Source organism: Diachasmimorpha longicaudata, chromosome 13, assembly GCF_034640455.1.
Source record: "Diachasmimorpha longicaudata isolate KC_UGA_2023 chromosome 13, iyDiaLong2, whole genome shotgun sequence".
NCBI classification, from domain to species: Eukaryota; Metazoa; Arthropoda; class Insecta; order Hymenoptera; family Braconidae; genus Diachasmimorpha; species Diachasmimorpha longicaudata.
Window position 1 is genome coordinate 1,357,892 of NC_087237.1, and position 16,790 is coordinate 1,374,681.

A 16,790-nucleotide genomic window follows, 5' to 3' on the forward strand; every position below is an offset into this window, starting at 1 on the left:
CTTTCCTCGAAAAATTTCAGAAAATTAGTTCCGTAAAAATATTCTTAATATTCTCAATTTTCCCTTCTCTATTTCTTGTTATTTTTTCAATAATCCCTTCCAAAATGCAAACAAAAAATGATTTTACTGTTTTATCTATTTTTCAAAATAATTATTTAAAGAATGAAAAAATGACTATTATTAATAAGATACTATAGGTGATAAACATTTAGAAAAATAAGATAAGAGCATAATCTAATAAGCAGGGTTGGATGTAGGTGCAACCCCTTGCAATCCCTTTTTGTAATTTTTCTAATGGACGTTCACTTGTGATCTTCCCTTCACAGTAAGAAAAATTTCTAGTAAAATGTGAGTGCTCATAAATTAAATATCTTTTAGATGTGTATAAAAATGATCAAACAATTTTGTTGTTCGTTCATCTTCAGATGGATAAAATTGAAAAAATCTCGAGAATCAATTTATGACCAACACAAGTTGATTAATTACTTCAAAATTATTTAAAATATCTGTAAAAACGAATAAGAATAAATGTTCCTAAGCTCGACCTCTAACTAACACGATTTCTTTATTTGTAAATAAAAAATGCATTATCCCCGTAAAGCTTGCAAAGATTTGGGACCAACTTTTTTGGGACCATTTACAGCAAAAAAACTTCCAGATCAAATTTATTACACAATTCTACACTCAAAAAAAATTATAATAAAGCATTCATAAATATTAATGTGAAGCCTGAAATTTTTGAGTGGCGTCAATTGCAGCCTAAAATGATTAAAAATACAGTAAAAAGAAAAATGTGTACGTGAAGCACTATAATTCATCCTCTGCTAATCGTCTAAATTCCACTGTATACAATTGTGTCAAAATGAAACCTAGACAATCCCATGATCACGCTGCCAGAATGTCCGCAAATATACTGGAAGATTTACGAGCGTGAAGAGGTAGAAACATCCCGCGTCATGTTCACCGAGCACAACATTATTTGGATTGACAATATAAAATGAAGCCACAAGATCATAACATCTTACTCTCTCAATGACAAAATTCCCAGCCCCTCCCCTCCTCCTCCAATTCCCAACTACATTGACAACACGGAGAGCAAAATTTATCTGCCAATCAAAATAATATTCATTAAAATTACGGAACAGTTATGCACTTTTTCAATGAACTTTGCGGAAAAAATTGAAAGTTTTTGGACTTGCAGATTTTCGGAACAGGTACGTCATTTTTAAAGAATTTTTCTCTCCGCGAAAATGAAAAATCTATCCTCGACAGATGAAACCCAAGCAATACTCCTCTTCTTCCTGTTGAAATATAAATACATCCGTTTCACTCGATTAATTCACCAACTGATTTCCAATCAATTGAACGTTTCGTCGATGCTAACAAAATTGCGCTCACTTTACCGCAGCTCTTGATTCATTTCGTTTCCATATCACATCTGAGAATAGAAATCTCCCCCTGAGCGATTACAATTCAGTCGAATTATATCCATCGGGTGTCGTCACGGAAAGAAGCAACAACACGCTCCAAAAAACCCGATGTTTCGTACGGTTAAGCGCCCACACGCCTGTCTGACAAATCTCGGGCCGTTTCTACTTTTAGATTTAAGAATCTTTCGGAGGAACTGAGACGTGTAATTACGCGCTATCTGTAAACAACTGGTTGGTAATATTGAGGGATGACATTGTTGAGAAGAATGTTTATGCAACTGCACTTTAAAAATTGTCTGTGAGGCAATGGACGTTCGGAAAACAAGAATTTGATGGTTTTTATTGCGGTTTCTACAATTCTTTGAAATTCATGTCATTCATTTTTTGTGGATATTTTAGGTGAAATGTATCATATGTTTAGGGGGAGGGAGGGGGGAAATACATCGGTCTCAGGGTAAGAAAATCGAGATTTCCTGAATGGCAGTAGAATTTTCTTGATTTTGTTTATGTGTGCGTAAAGTGCACATAATCCTGAAAGTTCACACGACGAAAAGAATTCGTCTGTTGCGAAAAAATATAGTTAGACTATGTAAACCGTGACAAGAAAGGGCTTTTATGTACTTTGATGTAAAAACAAAGTTTTAATTTCAATGTCCCCAAAAATAATTTTATTAATTAACGACAAATTTAAAAAACGCCATATTTGTCACGTCCGTATGATCCGTGATTTCCCAAAAATTTACAGAAAATATAAAAAATCAGAAAATATGAGCAATAACTCCGTGAGCAATTTTCCGTAGTCGTGTTTGTTATTTAGAAGGTTCTGGAACGCGTATTAATGCTCTCCAAGGTCCCCTACATCTCAAAATATCCAAAGCCGTCGCAAATATTCCAGAAATCAAACCTTCAAATTAAAAAAATCAAAGATTTGCATTTTGCTCGATGACTCCAATTATTTTCATCGTTGTCACAATAGTGAAAGAGGTCGACATCTAGACAGCCTCTTGAACATCGCCATTTTCGAATTTTTATTTATCAAACGTTAAGTATTTTCGTCGCAGCATACGTACCGATTTATTTCTGTTGTTATTGGAGGGGGCCCGAACGACTGGTTCCAACTTCTTCAACGAGAATTTTCAACTGGGTGAATAATTACGAGAGAGATATGAAATAATAACGAAACATATATTACTCAGTTATAAAAGGGAACATAAACATTTACATTGAGTGGGGTGGAGGGAGTTTGAGGGATGAGGAATCGGGTGGGTGATTTTTTTTTATGTTTTACAATTATCTTCGTTCACTTTCCGAGGATAATTTTGCGTCCAGCGCCCATGTTGGAGCCAGCCTGGGTCGCACCCTTGTTGGAACCGGCCTGGAGACCGACAATTGTCTGACCAGCACGGAGTTGCTCCTCGGAGAAATCACGCTTGCACTCCTCGGAGGGCTTGGGTCCCAGGTAGGGTCCCTTCCATTCTGGGTGGAGATATGTCTGTTGGGAGAGATAAATAAAAATTCACATTTTCAACAAATTTCCCGAATTTAACTGAAATTCTTTCTTCTTTGAATTAAAAAATTGATTGAGACGATATGAATCATGATTTTTTCATTCAAATAAATCAAGTAAAATCAGTAAATAGACAGAAGTTTTCTATAAACTTTTTTCATTTCGGTAAAAGAAGTTTATCTTGGAATATGAAGGAGATGGCGACAATTTGGTTATCTTTTTTATAGCGTGAATTAAGGTGCACAAAAAATGTTGTAACTAATATCTCGCTATGTCAGTTAGATTTCTCGATAATCACTGAAAACCTATTTACTGCCGATTGCATTACTGCGTAAATAACTTTCATAAACAAATTTAATTGCAACAAAATGATGGGAATGAGTTGAAAGTTGAAAGAAAAAATATTTAGAATCAAATGACTTTGATGGAATTTGCTTACCGTACGACCAAGGGAGAATAGAGTCGTCACAACCTGTGCGATATCCTTTTTCTCAAACAAATCGACTGTCTGGAAGACATCGGTATCAGGTACACCGTACGCCTTCATCGCCTTTTGGAACCTAAAACAGTTGATTAATATTTAATCTGCTATTAGTCCCACTGTCAATCATGTGAAATCGAGACGACAAATTAAGAGTGAGGATGTGTCACTCACATGTTGATGTTCTCCATCATTTTGAACTGTCCACCGCTGCTGTTGACTTTGGGGATAGACCCGGGGGCGAGTTTGTTCATTACTGCGCAGAGAAGCTGTCCATCGTGGATGACATCCTCGAATGTCTCGTCAGCTGGGAATTTCATTCCGAGGATTGACTCGATCCATTCCTGAGCCTCTTTCTCCTGCTGCGGGTCACGCTTGGCCAAGGTCTGTCATTTAATATTAAAAATTATCATTTATTTGTATTTATCAATTACCTAACAGCTGGAAAAAATTACAATAATTAATCCGTAAATGTGTCGTAAAGACATGAGTTCAAGAAAAAATGTGAAATTTCTTTCTAAATTATCGAGAAATATTTTTTGACGTAATAAAAATTGTGAAAATAATAAAAGATAGAAAAATACAAAAATGCACAAATATCAGTTAGCGAATGCCTCGGAAGCTGTAGAATGTTGAAACAAATGTTGGATTATTTTCAATAATAAATTATCGATCAAAATCATGAAACTTTCTACATAAGTTTCAACTGCAATTTTCTCTGATCTAAACTCACTAATTTTCCGGACAAAACATTAAATCCTAGACTGGTTTTCTGTCTTTTACCACTTCACTACTTTTCTCAATTCTCAATAACAGAGAGGCGTAAGTATCACACATCGCCCCTCCGTTATTGAGTCGTCGAAATGAATATCGTACCTTGGCGCGGACTTGACGTTCAAGAGCCATTTGTGATATGGAAATGAAGTTTTATAGTTCCTGAATGTGCACCGGGATGTCGACTGAAGTGCCGAAACAGCCGGCCACTGGCTCTTATACCCTTCGCCCCCAGACAACTATCATCTCAGCCCACGCGAAAAACTCCAACTGGGGAAAAAGAAGATGAGCAACGATTCATCCCCGCCCACCCCTCCAGAAATTCCCGCTGATTTTCTTGGTTCTTTCAATTTTTCGACAATCTAATATTAGATTATGATTATTACGTGGCATATGCCAATGTCGTGACACTCTGGGATAGATTTGTCATCGAGTTGTCAGTTCAATGTGACATTACGATGAACGAAACGAGAGGAAGTCAAGTGTGCAAGGAATTGTTTCTGCAGAGGAATACCAATGGGCTTTAACCAAGTGACGAAGGAGATGAGTCAAAATATTTATATAAACAGTTAGCAAATATCTTTAAAAATGTTACATTTCGAGGAAAACGATGAAGGGTAGTATTTTTTGCTCCTGAATGGACGTCTTCTGTTTGAACGAGTTGTTCCATTCTCTAATTTTAATTGCAAGTTGTCTAGAATGTTCGGAACTGTGATCGGAAAGGTCATGTTTTTAGATAACGTCTCTGCGTGGCCCGAAAAAGTTTAGACTTTGACAATTGATTTTTAGAAAATTCAAAATAAATACGGTGAAATTTGCCAAATTTTAAATCAGTCGAAGGTAGAAAAGAGACTCGAGCAATGGAATAAATATCTCAAAATTTACTATATTTAGACAAGAAGTTCATCCTTTTTCTGATAGAAAATGTGATTTTTTTCGTACAATGTTTAGCTTTATAACAATTTGTTCTTTTGATATTTGATATCTTTCAAATGAAGTTCTTTGGTAAATCATCAGAAAATCTTTTCTTCATGTCCCTCATTCAGTGAGTTGCCTTCGAAATTGAAGAATGCAAAAAAATGGAGAAAAATATCTACGAAAATTCGATCAACAGGAAGTGCGTCGAAACATTTCAGAAACGTGAGAGACCTCATGGAAAACTCCCCGGATCTATTAATTTCCAATACAAATATCCCAATGGCTTTTGTATACAATCAAGCCTCCTATCACTAATTTTTTAATTTTCTTCTAAACCTATCAGTTCCTGAAAAATATTTCCGAAATAATAAATAAATTCCATAGGCGTCGTCCTGTACTGCCCTTTGACTACTTAATTCAAGCTATGTAATCAGCATAATTAAGTAACGGCATTTGCAATAATGAACGAGAAGGAAAAGTGAGTGGAAAATATTTTGCACATAATTTGGAAAGTATTGATTGCCGAGAAAAAGAGCACAAAACATTTTGTTAAGAAATTAAATGGCAGACAGATAAAATCTTGTCGTATTTTTGTCTAAATCTATTTGTTGCTGGGATATTTCCAGAATAATCGGCGCGCTTCATTTTCTCACTTCTTCTTCTAGTGCCCCTGGACCACTGAATTTCGAATAATTCGCAAGAAACTAAGAGCGTCACGTCTTAGTTTTCAAGGCAAAGCACCTCTTTAAATAATCTCCACCAGGAATATGGGTCAGGTTATAAATGCCTGGTCCAGTTGAAAGAGCATTTTGCATTCTAAATTCACGGTAAACATATACCAGTCATGATTATTGTTTATTTTTTATTCTAACATGAGATGGGCAAACTTGAGAACATTCTAGGACGATAGTCATTTGGAAACTCTGTCGCCCTCTATTACATTGATTGTGAGGGGTTGAATTATTCAACGAGTGAATTAGAGAATTGTTGGCGGCTGAGTCAACGTTAAATATATCCAGGCATTTGCGTCTTCGTGGAGGGACAGCTGTTTGCATTAATAAAAAAATGTAATGCAGTTGAAAATTGGGGAGCCGTAATTTTTTTTTGCCTATTCTCGCGCAAGAAAAAAAAATTCAAACAAATTTAAGGAATTTAGTTCCATGTCTTTTGAAGATGCTTTTCATTTATGTGAGTATTAACTTGTCAGTAAGAGAAGTTCAACGGACAGTATTCACCAATTTAGCAATTATATTGTTCCTGTCAGAGATTATAGGGGAGATCGCTGATGCTTATGGAGCGGCTTCAACCCCAAAATTTCGTAGCGGTGGCGCATGAACTAGGACGGTGAGCGTCCCTGTCGGTAAGGCATTCCCACGAAGTACGTGGCATCCACGAGGCCATTTGCCATTTTTCGAAGGCTCCGAGAGGTCTCTAATGTCGGTTTTTCGCACATTTCATAATATCAAATATTAACTATTTAGTAGAAAAAAAGACTGTTTATTTAAATTAAGAAAACCATGTGTTCAACGAAGACTAGAAGTTTGTGATGATTTTGAAAATAAAATAATGGACCTTATAAAATGTCTGAAGTAATTTCTTTGCGTTCCTTTTTCCCTATTGTCTTCTTCTAATTTACTTTTCTATTTTATTTAAATGTTTTTTTTTTACTATACCTAACTCGAAGAAACCCCAAGGAGTACCAACATCTGCCGTCAAAATTAGAATAAGTGAGCGGCTAAGGAATAAAAAGAAGTGAAAATATTCGAGACATATATATGTCTCATAAAAAAAATACAATTAACTAGAGACTTTTTAACATTCGTATAAAAATTCATTTAGGTGAAAAAACTTGAAATATATGTGTTAAAATATTCAACATAGCCGATACATGCCAACTGTCCATGAACACATTAGTACACCTAACCAACAGGGGCATGTACCGACACCAACAATTAGCCTATGAGAACGCTTTCAAAAGGAAAAAATACTCCACGTGTGGATCCCTTGAAAAGGAAAGGTGCTTGGGTTTCGAGGTTGAAATACGGTTTGGAGAACCCTTCATCCTTCAATCCTACCCTCAACACCAGCTCACTCATCATCACTCCAGCTCTCGTATGGCCTCTAAAAAAATACAAGTAGCTAGAAACTTCTTAACATTCATATAAAAATTAATTTAGGTGAAAAATTTGAAATATATTTGGCAAAATATTAAAAATCTCATAAAAATCAAAACTAATTTGTAAAAAAAATGGCCAAGTGCACGTTTCAACGTATAATGTTTTGCACGGTTTCGTTAACTTCACTGGTTTCAAAAAATGCTAAAAAGAAAAAAAGCCACGCTTTATAAATACACTGCCTTATTTACAAAGGCGCCACTCTGAATACAACGTTTATGCCAAAAACGTCTAATATTTGGTCGAAAAACACATGTTCAAAAAAAACGCCGCGACCAACGTACTTGGCGCGGTTTGTAAAAAAACCCCATCAGATGAGAGCTGCTATTCACTGCAGATATAGATCCTATATTATAGGATTGGGTTCAGGAAGTGTCCCTGGACAAAAACATCATTGCTGCCTTACTGTGCCAGACTTATTGATCTGTGGGTGCCAGATTATCCAATGGTATAAGTTAATAAATTCCCCTAATTCCAGGGTTGCAATTTTGGGTAGCTCTGGGTTTAAGCCATGGAGGAATTCTAACTGATTGAAATAAAACACATTATTATCTCATAATCTGCAAACACCTCTTGTGACAATACAGTGTCTGATCTTGAAGTGTGCTTCAAAATACAGAACCTCCTAAGCTAAATCCTCGTTAGTAGGAAAAACCGCGCCAAGTACGTTGGTCGCGGCGTTTTTTTTGAACACTTTTTTTTTCGACCAAATATGAGGCGTTTTTGGCATAAACGTTGTATTCAGAGTGGTGGCTTCGTAAATAGGGCAGTGTATTTATACAAGCTTGGCTTTTATTCTTAGCATTTTTTGAAACCAGTGAAGTTAACGAAACCGTGCAAAACACAATACATTGAAACGTGCACTTGGCCATTTTTTTCAAAAATTAGTTTTGATTTTTATGAAATTTATTTTTACTGAATACATTCTTCTCTTCAAGACGAAAGTTACCTTGATGTGTGCAATTTTGTAGAGTTCCATCCAAGATTCCTCATTGTGTTGGATCCACTACTTTGCCAGTGAATAAGATAAGATCTTTGGTTGCAATGACCATTAGGAAAGGCCGATTGGCCGAAAAGGTGTGCCACGTCACCAGCGGTGGGAACACTATCCCTAAATTAATAATTAGCATATTTGAGTAATATCCACTAAGTTTTTATTACTAAAGAACATACGGAGAATATAGTGTGATTTATATTGAAGTTTTCTTACTCCTAATTTTACTCGTCGGAGATGGCACCACAGCGTTTATTTCATCAACTGCGAGTGAGCTTCTCTGTACTATGTTTGAAATGGTTAATCCCGCCGATCGTGCGCTGATTGTACTGAAATCTGCGGCCTCTGAAAAAGCAGTTGGAGCACCCATCTAAACAGAGAAAAATATTGCAGTGTGAATGGAAATAATTCTTTGTTGACTAAGCCACGCACACATTGTACTGTCTCTGAGAATTCTTACATAAATAAATCAATCAACTATACCCATATGAATAATGCTGTTATTCACTTATTCGTTAAGGCATTTATTCACGATAGCAGCGGATTAATTAGAGCGTGATCATACCTTCGAAATATGATCAGCCAATTGCAAAGTGTTGTCCATTTTGAATGTCGGTAGGTATACTATGCTGTTATTAACGCTTCCCTGTTGGAGATCATCTAATTGAAGCGAAGAAATATTCTCTTCCAGGTAGGCGAAATCATTGCCGTCGACTGGCATAATGATGTACATGTAGGTCGCTTCCTCTACTCCATTTCCATTCTGTCGGTGGGATAGAAAAGAATAGCATAAGTCGATATGTTAACCCTAGTTTGATCATCCTCTGTGATCCGATCATTCTGGTTATACATATACCTGCGTGCTCGAGTGCACTCTCATTTAACATAGGAAAAATGATTCTCCTCTCGGAAATCATTTTTTCCTTTAGTAATTTTGACAATTATAGATAGGGTTCTAGACACTTCAATTGAAAAGGTCAAGTTTATTTCAAATTTTTCCAATCTGTTCGGGAATTGATGATTTTAACGGGTTAGGGTGGATTGGAAGCGGAAGAGGAGAGATGATTTTCCGACTCGGATGTGTTTAGTTGAGGAACGTGATTTTGGGTGGTCGGGCGTCGGAAAAATTGGGATTGGTGTAGTGAGATGCAGTTGAAGACACACGACACTAAGTTATAAAAACTTCGTATGTTTATTGTCACTAATTGTAAAAAACCTATACAAGTTTCACAAAGTTCGTTGGGTTTCACCCGTGTGAAATCCTGGATCGTTGATATTCTAATTGTAGTTGAGAGACGTTGAATAATGCGAAAAGGTAGAATTACGTTGACCGGTACGTTGGAGATACGTTGTAAGACAGGAATAAGTTGACTGATACGTTGAATGTACGTTGAAAGACAGGAATAAGTTGACTGATACGTTGAATGTACGTTGAAAGACTGATTTGGGGGGGGTCTCAAGTTCGTGACCGAGACCGATGAACAGTGACCCGATGAACCCCGGAAGTATCCGAAATTCATCGATCACTTGTCGTTGAGTTGGGGGGCGTTTTTTAGGTATAGTTTAAACAGGATGGTGACAAAAAACACGTTGATTATGCCGTAAGGCGATCCAATATAATTTAACCCAAATATACACTATTTACACGTGATAGTTGTTCAATTAGAATGATGATTATACACGATAATGTCCATTGATAATAAACCAAAATTCATATAAGAAAAGATATATCGATCCGATCAAAGCCACGATACAAAAACTGATAAACCCCGATATTTGCGTTGAGATACTGATGAAGGTTGACTACGATCTGATTTTTGGTCAGCGTAGCCCCCCATGGCACGCAAGCCCATTCCCGAATTATTCCGATAGTGTCCGATCGACCCAATACCCTGGATCAGTCTCGAATTTGTACACAATCGGCCAAATCATTGTAATTCATGAAAAACGAGCCGCTGCGGCGTTTCCCTGCTCGAGTAACCGACGTAGGGTTAACTGAATGAATCGGTGAAAAATCAGTGAACTGTCGCTTACCTTGTACGGTAGCTGTATGAAGCGAGCTTTGAGGGCAGGCAGGTCTCCGTGTAACAGATATCCATAGCGGGTCATCATCGGTACTAATTTAACAGCATTCTCACTCACATAGAAGTTTTGCTGGCGCGCGCGCTCAAATGGTTGCAACCATTCTCCGGAGAAATATAGGACATTGGCCAGCATAAGAACCATGTTAGGGCTCAATGTTTCTGTAATAATAGACCGGATAATTAACGTACAAATTTTACAATGTGGGTTGATAAGCATAAATACGACGGGGTTAAGATAATCGCATGAATAGAATCAAAAAATAGAAATAAGTGGTTATCACCAACTATTAATGAAATATCAGAATTTCGATCAACAAAACTATATCAAATGAGTTCGAAATACCAAAATATTTTTTTAGATTAACTAACAATGGTGGCAATGCTAGCCTTCTATTATTCGCTTCTTGAAGGAGCTCTTGAGGACCACCGTTTACTTACGTTTAATTTAAATTTCCGATAAATACAATTATTTTTTAGTTTTTCAATATTGCATGGAGACACATTTGTGGGAAAAGGCTGGAAATTTAAAGAAAAAAAATCTCACACAAGTTAATATTTTTTAGATGAGGTGACAAACATTATGGCTGATTTCATTTACCTGAGGTAACCATTTCGGAGATACGGTTCTGGCTGATCTCCTTAGCCCAGTTATTGATAGTCTCTGCGGTTTTTATTGTACTTGGGAAATTTACTGTGTCGATTGAAGCTTCGAATGTGTCCCTAAGGATTTCTTCATACTGACGGCTTGCAATGAAACCTTCGTTCATGAACAATTTGTTTTGGTTTAGCACCGTGAGGTCTGTATCGTCCTTTTAAAATAATTATGAAGATTAATAAGTCTTAGTTCATCACATAGAGATAGGCTGGTCTAAAATATAATACAAAGTACACTAGAAATTTTAACTGAGTAAATTGTCGAATGAATTTTAGAATTCATTAGACAATTTCTTGTGTATAAATTAAGCGATCATTTTGTGATTCACCGTTGTACATCATTCATCAAAAATGGTGTGAATTGACACTGTTCGTTGATCAGAAAAGTCCACACCGTTTTCGACTAATGGAAAATCATGGTATTTGATCTTGAAAATTATATTACAAATAGGCGCCTTCTAGTGGCCGCTAGTAGAACTAGTGATATGGTATTATCAGACTTTCAACATTCTCATAATGACGGTTTTCGAAATGATATACCTTAAACATGTTCATTATCTTTTTCAAGCATGCTTTCGTGAATTCATCAGTAGTTTCATACGGAAGATGCATAATATCCCATAATTCCCGTCTCGTTGCACCCTCGGCGCCATATGCTGCCAAGGCGAGGGCAAAGTAGGCGCCGTACGGAGAGGCGACAAAATTTTCTGATTTTTCCTTGAGGGTCGTCTGCGCATATTATGATGCTTAATAATAGATCAAGAAAATGAGTTTTGTGACAACCAATACCTTACCTTGTATAGATTAAGGGCAAATTTGTTCATTCCATCTTTCACTATCTTATGAATAACATTCGCTAGTTGAGAAGGATAGCCGAATGGCTGAACGTATCCATGGAGAGCCAGGAACGCCAATATAAAAACGACTAATGGGAACATTGAATATCAATTAACAAGCGCATTGAGAAAATCATTATAAGTCAATTTCACTTACTTGGCTTCATAATGATGCTGATGCGTTCGAGTCGAATGTTTCAATCACGCCAACTGACGCATTTTCAAAAAAATCACCGTTTTTTATATGGCTGAGGGCCTCATATTGTAGTATAGTATATGTCGTCTAAACAATCGGTGCGATAACAACCCGTAACATTCGAATATCGCCATAACATCTGCCAGATATGGCAGGTACAGTTATTGAAAAATGAAAGCTCAAAATTTCGTTTTTCTTTTTTCTGGCAAAAGTACGCTGGGATTGACATGAAAAATTATAATGTTCTTGTCTTTTCTCATTACTCAATTACTCGGGAGGTTTCAACACGGTACAAATGTTTTTTCCCACGTTTTTTGCAAACTTTTTAAAAGAATCACCAAATTTGAGAAAGCGTATGAAAGTCATCACACACCACGGAACTTCTCAAAGCATTAAATAATGACCGAATGAAACAACGTTATATTTTGTAACGTCAATGCAATTGGTAATTTACCAGAAAAATATTCGAGAATGAAGTGAATATTAACAAGACACGCGCCACGCACTCGGAAGTTTCGAGTGAATATAGCGAGTACAACCATCAATTAACATGAATAAATTAAAAATTCCCAAGTTCGATAATTCGAGATTACTGTATCTTGTACTTGAATAATATAAAAATATCCAAAGTTTGCCCGTGTGGTGGCACTTGAAAGTAATGTAAATTAATATTTATAAAATTAACAATCGATTACTCGGACGTCTTAAAATGTCATACGATAGAGTATGATAGATGTTCAACTATTGTTAGTAGCCCTGACTGGTGTCACTTTATTCGAATAATGTGATGTGTTTGGAAGATGGTTGAACGCTGCCGCATTAAATTTATTCCATTTTAATTCTGTTTGTAGGTGTGCGGTGAAGTGCTCAACAATGGCTCAGCATTGACAAAGCACAAGCTGACGCACAGTGACGAGCGGAAGTACATTTCACTCCCTGTAACTACGGACTGGTCTCGCTAAACCCCATGCAACTTGGATTCTGAAGTGAAATTTTTGCATCTCTCATCCCTTCCTCAGCCTCCTATCTTCCAGATATCCAGCGTATTTCCAATCTCATGATCGATGAATACAATTGTTCTAGAAATTATACCTCCTCCATTACAAAACAGTAGATTTCACTGTATCTAGGGGCGTGTAATAGTGTTCAGTGGTGATGAAAGAGTATCAAAATTTCCGACGCTCAAAGCAATAATTTATGTGGCATTTAGAAAAAAAATAATATGCTTTCTGCTTTAAGCGGCTTCTGTACATTAGATTTTCAAATCAATTTTTCATTTATCATTTAAAGATAAGTCAGGACCTATTGATTTTCAACAACAATCGTCTCAGCAGTTCTATCGTAATTGACAGAAATTATGTGGAAACAAAAATCTGTGTGATCAGTAAAATCGGAGAGTGCATTCTCGAAAAAGGTTCGTGACAAAATCGCTGGGTATTTTTCGGGTACTATTAATAAACCACGTTATTATCAGTCTTTGTATCGCATTAACGCCTCAAAAAATAGTGAATGATAGTACTGATGGTCCCTAATTACATTTAAATATATCGATAATGACCCAATCATTGCTACTGATGGTATTCATGCTTGTTGAATGATACAATGCATTTATTTTTCATGTCAGTGATGAAGTCAATGCAGCCAGTAATAAATTCACAGTTTTCCGTAAGTGGTGTAGTTACAGATCAGTTAAGCCCAATGGTGGGAGCGAAATGCGGATGGAAAAGGTCAATCAATTCTGAATAAAACTTTTTTTAACTTGAACCGTGGATATTCATTATTAATTACCCATAAATGTGTTTGAGATTACCATTCACTTATTGAAAGCCCACTGCGATCGCAGGGTTTTTTTGTCAATTCCGAGCAAATTATTATTAATTTAAAACGTGATATCAACTATTATTACACTAAATCGTCATATTTAAATTTACCTGTGACCCATAACAAATTATAGGATTTTTCTTATAATTTTTCCGTAGTAGAGAATAATTTTCATCCAAATCGTTTAGTAACAATTCATTGCCTTCTGTCTTCATGACCGTCAACCATATGGATACGATTTTGACCGTAATGTACACTTGGCAAATCATAAATGGTGTCCATCTAATCGTAATATACAGCTACTTTGAGTAGAGTTTAAAACTAACAAGTGGTAAATTATATTTATTTAACTTCAGGCGTAAAACACCCTAGGGGAAGTGCAAAATACGACTTCATAGATATACAATACATTAACGTATTTCTTTGTGAGAGTTGTCCCTAAAATTTCACTGAAAAAATTTCATTGCTTGAAAATTTTAAACTTCAACAGATATTGAGTTTCCTTTTAGCAAGTCGGGGAATTCCCCTCAACTGAGATCATTGTGAAATACTTTTATCATATTTGAATTGCAAAAAAATCGCCAAAATCCTTGGGATTTTCCGTATGAAATTCCACAGAGAAAAAAATAACTGAGTTATGACACATGAGGTTATTTATCCTAAAAGGGAAATTCGTTTATCATCCCCCGAAGTTGAAAAAACGTTGAGAAATTTTCCATAAAATGCAGGTTCTATTATCAAATGTTGGCTTTCTCATCGTGAGTTTTTTATAAAAGCTTTTTTTATTATCAAGGGACCCCCCTTTTTTATCAATTTATTTTCAAATTTCCCCCTCTGCGAACCATAAAACTTTATTACTTTTCTGTACCAAAGCGGTCGAACTAAATATCTTCCCGGAGGTTTGAACAACCATATTCGAATAATTTTACTGGGATAACATGAGGATTTTTAGATTCTTTATTTATTCCCATTGTTGGCGCCATTTTGACCCTATCATTTGACGTTGCTCTCGTGTAAAACATTCACTGGACAGTTTTTGTTTAAATTTTTATGATGAGTAGTTCAAAAAAGTTGCTACAAAACCATCACTTCCTTTTTGAGATTGTTGGGAAGTTGAGATAACAATTTCAGAACTTTGGGTAACTTCTCTTGATATTTTTTTAAATAAAAATTGATTGCAGTAAAGGTTGTGTCATTGGCGTTTCATTTTCGAGGAATAATTACGGAAAGTTCATCAACTTCAATAATTAAGAATAATTAAAATGAAAAATAATCACATTTTAATTCATGGCAATCAGTTAGATGAGACTATACCTACTCTCGAAAGATTATGCTTTCATCAGGGCTGATTTATTTTTCAAATGCATTTCTCCTGCTGATTGGCGTCATTTTACTGAATAACATATTTTCTGAAGATTTATGCGCTGGGAAGGCCCAACCGCTCTGCTTCGTTTCCTTAAAGGAATTAACTAAAGACTAAAGGGATACAACACCCTGGAACTGATGTCTCGCATCAACACTGGCCCACTCATGCACCTCTCTATACATGCAAGAAAACAGCATGCCCATAACTCCCAAACTTCCTTGAATTTTATCATAAAAATGTTTTCCAATCTTAAGTGGAAACACCAGAATAAAAGAAATACTAATCATACAAAGACCTACTCAATCCAACTATAAATTAATTTTTGATAAACATTGGAAATGTAAAATCCAATATAAATGAATGTAAGTTAAGAATTCAGTATTAGATTGATATTATAACTAAATCTTCTGTACAGATTTCAATACTTTAAATAATAATTTTTTAAATTTACTTTATTAAGACAGGGTGGGTCGTTGATGACTTAACATATCTCTAATTACCATTCATTTTTTTTATTCTTTCATTTCACTGTATGTAGGAGAGCACATTATTACAAAAAAATTTTGTTTATCAGGATGAACTTGAGATCAGAGTTTCAAAAAATTATAAAGAATTATATGATGTTGCGAAGTGTATGATCATTTGCAAAATGGAAGGGTAAAGTTTCCTACTAAATTAAGAAGTGAATGGTTTTGTTGGAACTTTTTTGGGCTTGCAGGATTGTCGTCGGAGCTTGTGGAAGTAAGACTGCTCTTTTTTTGGAGTGGAGTTGTTGACAATCCAGGAGTACATGATTGATAGAGATGTCTTCATTACATCTCTGGCACTAGTTCGGGGATTCTGCGGACATGAGATGGCTGCCAATAATTGAATCATCCCTTCTATTTAAAAATGAAAGCAAGGGATGCTTGAGGGTGTCTCTTCTGACTTACTAAAGCTTTGAATCTATTTCTTCCTAGTGAGAATCCCATTTCTTTCTGACCTTCCTTATGAGGATTTTTCAAAATTCTGAACACGTCGGGCATTCTCATTCTTGTCTGTCATTTATTTCAGGAAAGAAAATCTTAAATTCTCAAAATTTCAAAATAACCAAGGGATGTTTTTCAAGGTCATACGCAACACAGTAATTCAATGGTTCTCGGAAAATGCCTGTCTTGAAGAAGTTTCTTCCAAAAAGATCTTTTCTTGTGTCAAGAATATCAATTCTTAGTTGAAATAATTTTTTCTAAATGAAAATTTATCTAAATTTCAAGCATGAATTAAAATGCACAGCCATGCGAAAGGTTTTCAGGGTCCATTCAATAATTTCCTTCCAACCTATCTAAGCTACTTTTGATAACAGAAATAACGTTTTTAATGTCCATTTTATCATGTCTCTCGCTGCATTACGACAACTACTTATTTCCTGTGTGTACTCATCATCTCTCTCTTCGACGCCGATCTCACCGCTCTCATTGAAAATCGATATCGAATGTAATCGAATTTCGGAATTTTGTGATTTTTTTTTTCTTTAATGATACTTTAATTTACCACAACGGTAGAACTACCGTAAATC

At 35.8% G+C, this 16,790-nt stretch overlaps 2 protein-coding genes across 2 annotated transcripts; both read right to left on the bottom strand.

Moving 5' to 3' along the window:
- Positions 1-2,596: 2,596 nt before the first annotated feature.
- On the bottom strand, positions 2,597-4,455 carry LOC135168374 (muscle-specific protein 20). Its single transcript, XM_064132470.1, has 4 exons — positions 4,295-4,455; positions 3,593-3,804; positions 3,377-3,497; positions 2,597-2,922 (listed from the first exon to the last, which is right to left on the bottom strand). The coding sequence occupies exons 1-4, from the start codon at positions 4,322-4,324 to the stop codon at positions 2,731-2,733; spliced, it is 555 nt and encodes a 184-aa protein (XP_063988540.1). The 5' UTR covers positions 4,325-4,455; the 3' UTR covers positions 2,597-2,730.
- A 2,150-nt stretch (positions 4,456-6,605) lies between these two features.
- Positions 6,606-12,174, bottom strand: LOC135168502 (antitrypsin-like). The gene is made up of 8 exons (XM_064132755.1): positions 12,010-12,174; positions 11,557-11,941; positions 10,961-11,171; positions 10,313-10,521; positions 8,844-9,041; positions 8,495-8,648; positions 8,234-8,395; positions 6,606-7,231 (listed from the first exon to the last, which is right to left on the bottom strand). The coding sequence occupies exons 2-7, from the start codon at positions 11,626-11,628 to the stop codon at positions 8,274-8,276; spliced, it is 966 nt and encodes a 321-aa protein (XP_063988825.1). The 5' UTR covers positions 11,629-11,941; positions 12,010-12,174; the 3' UTR covers positions 6,606-7,231; positions 8,234-8,273.
- Between the last annotated feature and the right edge of the window lie 4,616 nt (positions 12,175-16,790).